Here is an 8,604-nt window from a genome sequence, read left to right as displayed (position 1 = left end):
TAAACACTTTTTCGGCTTAATTTCAGTTCGCAGCATTACTAAAAAAATTATTTTATTTATCTATTCATCTAACGGCACAACTGAATTGTGACCCACAAATGACTTTTGTTACGCTAAATTAGATTTAGCTTGAATGAACTTCCTGCAAATGCTTTGAGCTGGCAGCGTCGTGGTTGGGCTTTGTCTGTGTTTTGACTTTAACACTCCATTGAGCTGCATTATATCCATTACTAATGTGTTGCACTCGACTTCTATTACATCAATTGGTAATTGAGGTTTAATGTCATAATTCTATAGCCAAGTTGATTTATGGCTGATAAGTCTGCGAGTGAGATTCGCTTGACACATTTGATTGAGAAAATTGTATATTTTACATAACGGTTACTTCAAGCGTTAAGTGCCGGATTAAAAGAAACGTTTTTTTAGTCTGTTTTAAAAATTTGTGAGCATTAACGTCAGCAATAAACCTCTTAAATACATCTTATGTACATAAGTATGTATGTTGTATGTTCATACGTACCTTTACACCTACTCCAGTTCGAGTTCGTTTCTTAAGTCTTTCGTTTCTCATTCGAAATTAAATGCGATCCGTCAATATCGTTTTTTCTCTAATTCCAGCAAATTAACGTTGAAAACACGTGAACGTACTACCGAACTGCTAGAGACCTCTACTGAAACCAAAAGTTTACGTCAGCAAATTGCTGCACTGAAAATCAGTCGAGACGAGGCCATCGCGGAAAATGGGTAAGTTTAATGCGCTACTAGCACTAATAACGAATTTTTATCCGCCTACTGTTTAAAGTTAAATGCACACAACTATGACTTGAGCGTATATGTACATACATACATATGTATGTAATTATGTGCATACGTTAATTTTTTATCATTTTTATAGGCTAGTAACCATCAAAAAATTAGGCATCATTCAGTGTTTTATATGTATGTACAATATGTAGTGCGCCAAATAGTTTAGTTATACAATAGGATGTAGAAGGTCATAGTTGCCGCATATGTATGTTTCTTCACTGGCTTGTTTTTTTTTTAGTAAATTTACTTACATATGTATGTATATATATTGCACTATTGCGTTGGTGTGTGAATTTGATTGCATGTAGCAATAGTTAATTGCTTGGTGTTTATTATTGACGGACAAGTACTTTGTTATGTGTGATATGATTTTTCTTCTTTCTTGTTGTGTGCCATTTTAGCCGACTATCAAACGAACTGGCCGAACGGCAGGCAGAGATTTTGACACTCAAGAGGAAACTGAAAGATTCCGACTTTGAAATCGAACAATTAAAACAACAACTGCATCAATATGTGGCGGAGGTAAAAAAGGCTGAGGATTTGCTGTCACGTAAGGTATGTAAATCACTTGTTAAAGTTTAAGTTCTCGCAATTCCTATTTGAAGTGCAAACCGGTTTTGGTATACATACATACATATGTGCATAATGAGTGTTTTAAGCGGATTATAAACTAACCTGGTAAAGAAAGGCTACTTATATTATTAAATTGATGGATAGTCGCAGAAGAGAGAGCGTTGGGGGTACAGGAACTTGATACATAAATAAATTGTTCATCGCTTCACTATAAGTTGAGATTGTATTAAAAAAAAAACTTACAAATAAATATTTTAAAATCATCAAATAGGATAGTCGGAGAGCATCTGCATCTGATCGGATAATAATTCTTGCTTCATTCCCTTATATTTAGTCAATTAAATTAAGAATTTTAATTTTTGGTAGTAAAGGAAAACGTTTTTTTTTACCTTTAAGTGGTTTCAGGCAGAGCGACTTTCGTGCGACTGGCGCACGCTGATTTGACAACGACAACAGATATTGATTTCTTTTGAGTGCGGTCTCACAAAGACACAGGTATAAACGCATGAAAGAAATATGTGTTGAGTCAAATTGGGCTTTTGTTAATTGGGTTCTTGCGTTGGTATATACAAGGAGCAGCGAATACAAATAAAGTGGCTTCACTATTTCGCTAACGTTCTTCGAATTGGACACAAATACCCCAGTCAAGAAAGTATTCAACGTTGATCCCGCTGATGTGAGAGACGACCGACGATGAGCGGTTCCAGCGCTGAACAAGAAAAAGAATCCAATCGACTTCAATGTTTTGGGTTGTGTTCTCTTGAAGAACGCAATCCTGGCTTCCTGACCCAAACACTTACATGCATATGTATGTATATCGGGTTCATGAAGTTTCTATTAATTTTGTCTTGAAAGTGCTGCATTCTTTTCAGTATAGCAACATACTTCTTTCGAATGTAATCAGATCAATATGGCTAGTCCGACTGTTTTTTTTTTTATTAACGAAATATAGTTCAGAAGTAGCAATAATAGATGTGTGAAAAACCGTTGTCCATCCAAAATGAAAATATTTTTTAGAAAACCCATTTCGAAAAATAAGTTTTATTTTTGTATATATATCACCTTTTTAGGAAAAGGAACGCGAGGAAATGCTGGAACATTATCGTAGTCTTTCACATGACGCCGTCGTATTGGAGGGCAACAATCAAAGTCTAGAAGTCGAAGCTGCCGAACAAAAGTAATTGCTATGATAAAACGCTAAACTTTATTGCCCATTATAGATTACTAGCTTAGCAAAAAATTAATTGACTATAATAACACTGAATTTCTACTTCCTCTTCTTCTACTCTTTTTATTTTTATTTAATGTATATATGTACGTGCTTGACTTTCGTAGATGTTGTTGTTGCTGCGCAAGGCATATACGCTAAATACTTTCTCTCTGTAACATTTTGAGCTACCAAAAACAATTGTTTACATACCTCTTTTTAGCAGTATGTAGTTATTTTTATCTTGATTTACACACCCGTATACACAAGAATTTAATGTAGAAGCTCCATGGTTAACGTAACGAAAACAATGGGCAAAGAATTTACAGCTATTAACCTCGTTTTCATTTAAGACGCCAAATTACTGAATTAGAAGATGAAATAAATGCGCTGAAGAAGGAAATTTGCTGCCGCAATAGACATATCGAACAATTGGAGGATAAGGTATGTATTTAAAGACAACACGACATGCGCACATAAAATTGTTGATAAACATTTTCGAATTCTTTCAGTTAGCTGCAGTAACTGCACAAAATGCCAAACTTGAACGCCAACTCGAGGAAGCTCTCGATGAGCAACGCTTACTGAAGGTTGATTTGGCTGCACGTAAAGAGCTTTGCGACAAGCTGGACATTGAAAAAGACAAGTTAAATGCTGAGCTGACAGAGTTAAATGAGATAAAGCGCAAAGTATGGGAAAGAAAATATCCAAATTAAATTGATTTCCTTTTTAAAAATTTACTTAATTTCTTCAGCTTGAACGTGACAATGAAAAATTGCGCATGGACATAGAGAAAACAAGCAGCGGCCAGAAGGTTTCCTCTGAAACGCTTGAGGAGTTGCTCAGTAAAACGCGGCGCGATCTTGAAGAACAAATTAAAGTCGATAGTAAATTGAGTCTAGAATTGGTGCATTTGCGGCAGCAAAATGATGATTTGTTGGTAAGTTTAAGTAGTACTTACGCGCTTTGACAGCCCGACTAACTTTTATATATTTTTCAACATTTTCAACGCACAGCGCGAGCTTGACACCGAACGCGAACGTCGCCACCAGCAGGAAACACTGACGCACGAATATCAAATACAAAATCAGGAACTGCGTCACAATCTCACCGACGATCGCTTCCGTCAAGCGCGTTCACGTGATCAGAGTCCACGATATCCTTCGCAGACGCTTTAAGATTCCTTACAGCAAAGCAGCTAGCTTTGAAATACATACATAGGCATTTAAATGCATTTTGTTCCAGTTTTTACTTTTAAATAATTTTTATAAAATGGTCTTGCGTTTTTCTTTTTTCTTTTTATAGCACAAAAAATAAAGTGAACAAGCACAAAAGCTGAGCAAGCTTTTACAACATTTGATAAATATTTTAGCAACGAAATATACACTCTGGCATAAATTATTTATATAAGCGCAGAAAAAATCTTTAAAATTTCGACACAATAATATACGACGATTAGTAGCTATCAGTCTATAATTCAGCATCTTCAATCACGGAATCACTATCACTTATTTGTGTCCGATATTCCGGATAGTAAAGTGCTATCATGTTTAGATATGTTTTGAACATGCAAGGGCAGCCTGTGAATTCCGGTATCCCCTGGTACTCTCGGCAGTCTTCGAATTCAGAACGACCTGTGAAATATTAAATTGTGAAATATATAAATAAAACGGGCACTCCAAATAAACAGGTAAGAAGGTCTTAAGTTATAAAAAAATTTTATAATTTCTATGAAGTTAATTTTAAAGGCCGTTAACTTAGCATTTTCATAGTATAATAAATCATTAGTTAAACTTAACTACAAAAAATTCCATAGAAATTTATGTGGTTAAGTTCAACTAATGATTTAACTGTACTTTAAAATAGATAAGTTAACGGCTCTAAGTTTATATAAAAACTTATAAGGAAAAATGCTCTTAGCCTACTTTGAAGAATCCATAAATCAAAAAGTCTTGTTGATTACTAAAAGTTTCTTCAAATAATGATTTCAAACCTGTTATCATCGAAGTTATCCAAAAGATAGTTGATACCTGGGAACTGGATAGCTCGAAGTCTACCCTGCTATTACATTATATAAGAGATCTTTTTCCGTAACTAGTAGTTGGTCCTATAACGTGGAATGAAATGGGGCGCAATTTCAACATCAAACTCGCTGTTGATAGAGAGAGAGCAGCAGCGACAACATCGCGGCCATGCGATTGTGAGTTTTCGTTAATATGAAAATCCCATAAGATAGGTCGTGTCAGCTGACACGGTCTACGATTTTACGTCGATAGCTGATTGAACTTTTGGAGCGCATCAGCTGACACGATCTCTATCTCTTTATCAACAGCGAATTGGCTACGTTTATACGCACCTCTTACAAAAAAAAAAAAATGGTGTAAATTTCTTCCACGGGTCTCTCAGTGTGTCTAAACAAATACATACGTGTGTAACTCTTCTTGGACAATAGCACAACTTCCTAATTAACAAAAACTACTGCTCGTATCAAATTATATTTGCACTATAAAAAAAAATCTGATTTTTAATGCTTTTTAAAATAACTCGGCCCTAGCGCTATCTACCAGGTTAATCGTTATAAAAAAAATTTGTTTCGATATATGTAGCTCACGCGCATACCTGTGCATATACATACAGTTGTGTTCAAAAAAATAGTAGTGCGACGGCGCAGAATGATAAAAGCTACTTTTTGACATGTTCTGCTTTACAACTTGAGGAATTTCCCTATATTTTCCTCCAAAAACCAGCTGTTCAAAAAAATAGTAGTGCTTAACTTGAGAAGCTCTTACATTTTAGGGGGGGAAAAATGTCCCCACAATTAGATGTTTTTAAGTTATTAGACTTGTTTCAATGTAAAATTACTAAAAATACGTAGATAAGGAAATCAAGACAAAATGTACAAAAAAAAAACTCAAATGTATGAGGTATGAATACAACGTTCAAAAGGGTTTAATGAATTAGTCCACTTAAGGTTATCGCGTCTTAGTATTAACTAATAACTTCAAATTGGATATGTCTGCTTACCAGATTGTTTAAAAAAAAACGCCATTTCTAAAAAAAATCGCCAAAAATAGCCAATTATTATTTTTAATAAAATTCTTGAAATCGATGTAACAAATCTTTTATTTTAAAAATGAGATCTTGCTATAATATAGTTTTTAAAACCAAAAACGAAAATAATACCTTCAGAGGGTAATAATAAATAACACAAATCACTTATATAATAGTGATAAACAAACAATTTTCTTTAAAAATATGCATACTTTTTAAAAATATTTGTTTCAACAGATTTTGCAATATGACTGCGTAATTATTAAATTTATTATAACTCATATTAGTTGATTAATCGCACAATCCGCTTTTGAGAGCTCGTCGCTAGAAAGGAAGTAAAAACCTATAATAAGGCGAGATCAGCTATTTCCACAATTTCTTCAAAATCACCTATAGTGTCTGAATGATATACATTTCTGTTGTTGTAATATATTGAGCTATTCAACCTTGATAACATACTGTTTGATATTGGAAACGTTTTGCAGCGGAAACTATTAGCCTTCATATAACACTTCATTCGAACTATTAAGGCCATTAAGGCTTTCCAACCTCATCCTATTTCGAATCTTAGTTTTTGTTGAGTTCATTACGGGAAAAACGCGCTCAACAAAGCATGTGAGTGCGACAAGGATAATAATATGAATTTACTTATATTTCCAAACATTTTATTGCCTGTTGCGGTTTTCACTCCGTAAGTAATTATCCAATATTCTTCAGAGTCGGATGGAATGGTTCGGAGAAAAGCTATTCCATGCGAAAGTTAAAAGATTTAAATATTCAGTTTCCGCTGCTTTTCTTTCTTTCAAAGTCAAATAGTGAATTGGCAGGTCCCTGAAACTCGCCCTCTTGTGATTCACACACTTTTCTGGTGACAAAATCAAAGCTTCTTTAAAAGTTTTGAATTGACTAGGTAGTCGTTTCAAAAGTTCTTCGATTAGGGCGATTAAACGTTTTTGACAGTCTTTTAATATGCTTTTTAAGCCAAGTTTATTACGCAGTTCATTAGCCCGTAGAATTATCGAGGAAAACTAAGTTTTGTATATTTTTATAAATTGGCGCGAAATCGCCAAATCTGGACACTCTGCTTCTTACAGTCCCTATGATCAACGTGAATTATGGATAAACACATGTGCTACATGAATGTTGGAAAATAACAACAAAAAATGCGCTTAATAGATTAACGACGCAATAAATACCAGTTAACTACGCAAAAAGTTATTTGCGTCCAAAAATGATCGGTATAAGGCAAAGAGGAATTCCATATGGGGGCCCTAAAAGGAAAGAAAGTCTGCGAGGAAAGGTTAAAACAATCATGGCAGCTACAAATCTATTAACAAAAACAATGATCTAACAAGTTCTGAAAGAGAAATGGGCTAAAATCAGTATTAGACGCTATCAGGACCTTAGCCGCCCTCTGAAACAACAAAATTTATCAAAATTAGACTAAAAAAGGTTTTAAATAAAAGATATCAGACACAAATAAACAAATAAACAAAAAAAGTACAAAACATTAGCTATATGTCTACTTTTAACTTCGTTAAGGTAGCCACCATGGTGGAATAATACAAGGTGTTGGATATTGACAGCGTTCTCGCTCTAATCCGCCATCTTGGCTCCCTTAGCTATATCAGTGTTTCCCTCTTGAAAAAACTACATTTTATCGCCTTTAAAAAAGTACTAAACTACCTCATTCCCTATTCCAAAACCGATTTGCAATCACTGAACAATTCTTTGACATTTACTCTATTCTTATCGTTGGCAACTGAAAATTAAATTAGAAATTTCAACATTAATTCGGCAAAAAAACATCGGTTTAGAGTTCTCCCCAAGGATTTGTAGTTATTTTGGTCGGTGCTTCCTTCCGCTGCAATTCCGTCTGTGGTTCACTGCCACTGGCCTTGCTTTTTCAACGATATAACTGTTTTCTTGGTAAGTTTAGATTTAAACAAGAACTACGTATTTAACTATGCATCTATTCCCCAGTGATTTTTGCTGCTGCAATCCCGTCTGTGGTTCACTGCCTCTGGCCCTGCTTTTCCAACGATATAACTGTTTTTTTGGTAACTTCTACCGCTAAGACTTTGTTGCTTTTTCCCTTTTCCCTAAAAACATAATAGTGCTACAAAGCTCAATAACAATATGGAAACAAATGTTAATAAGCCACAATAATATTTACAATAAATAAGATTTCACTACGATTGAATTTTCTATTAGTAACAGGGTAGTTATAGTGAATGTTTTATTCGATAACTAAAACTATATTTGATGTTTGTAGCGATAAAAATATGCCTAAATCAGCCAAATACCCTATGTGGGTCGGCTGAATCAGTAAAACGTGACAGTAGTTGACTTTTGAGGTTAATATATCGGTCTTGAGTTGGTAAGGTTTTTAAAAAATCCGCAGCTTCCTTTAAAGCATCGCTGCTAATTGCTGAGAAAACCAGATTGTATTTACCGACATAAGATGTGGTCTTGTACGACTGAAAGGTGGCCTCAATTTGTAGAAACCATTTGTCTGTCATCTCAGTTCAGAACGGTCGCAGCTTGCATTGCGATGCAAGCTCCACATCTTTAGTTGGCATTTTGTTCGATGAAATATTCTCCCCATCCGTCGATTCGCCCTTTTGTCGATTCCGTCATGTTGTAACGACTCGGGGTCACCACTAATTTTTTGGTTTTGGAAGTTTGACTATAATTATAGGACATTGTGTTTAATAAACTAAATTACCATTTATTGCATAAGTACTACGTTATATATACTACTTTCGCGAATTTAGCTTATCATAATATACCGTTTGTAACTATTTATATGCAACATTTTATATGAAAAATAGTACCAAATTTCGAACTACTTCGCAAAGCGGGCTTTTTTTCTTCCCGTTTCTCTCGTGCTTCCATATTACAACCTTTTGTAAGGGAGCTGTCGACATGAGCTGTCACTACGTACAACACCTTGTATAATTCCA

The 8,604-nt window shown here is 34.7% G+C and overlaps 2 protein-coding genes across 3 annotated transcripts in view; one reads left to right on the top strand and one right to left on the bottom strand.

Annotated features, from left to right (window-relative positions):
• The window catches only part of LOC118739636 (testis-specific gene 10 protein-like), a 5,541-nt gene extending 1,599 nt beyond the window's left edge, over positions 1–3,942 (top strand). Inside the window, exons 2-7 of the mRNA XM_036471075.1 lie at positions 619–744; positions 2,451–2,557; positions 2,941–3,031; positions 3,100–3,276; positions 3,342–3,527; positions 3,604–3,942. Coding sequence (XP_036326968.1) covers positions 2,469–2,557; positions 2,941–3,031; positions 3,100–3,276; positions 3,342–3,527; positions 3,604–3,765 — 705 coding nt within the window. The 5' untranslated portion in view covers positions 619–744; positions 2,451–2,468 and the 3' untranslated portion in view covers positions 3,766–3,942. The remainder of the gene's footprint in view (positions 1–618; positions 745–2,450; positions 2,558–2,940; positions 3,032–3,099; positions 3,277–3,341; positions 3,528–3,603) is intronic.
• LOC118739626 (centrosomal protein of 135 kDa) overlaps positions 1–8,604 on the bottom strand; it is an 86,730-nt gene that overhangs the window by 19,797 nt on the left and 58,329 nt on the right. The gene's annotated exons all lie outside the window — the stretch shown is intronic.

The sequence above is a fragment of the Rhagoletis pomonella genome, unplaced genomic scaffold (genome assembly GCF_013731165.1).
Source record: "Rhagoletis pomonella isolate Grant_MI unplaced genomic scaffold, Rhpom_1.0 Rhpom_scaffold_00005, whole genome shotgun sequence".
Classification (NCBI taxonomy): Eukaryota; Metazoa; Arthropoda; class Insecta; order Diptera; family Tephritidae; genus Rhagoletis; species Rhagoletis pomonella.
This window is presented reverse-complemented; position numbering and strand designations above follow the sequence as displayed.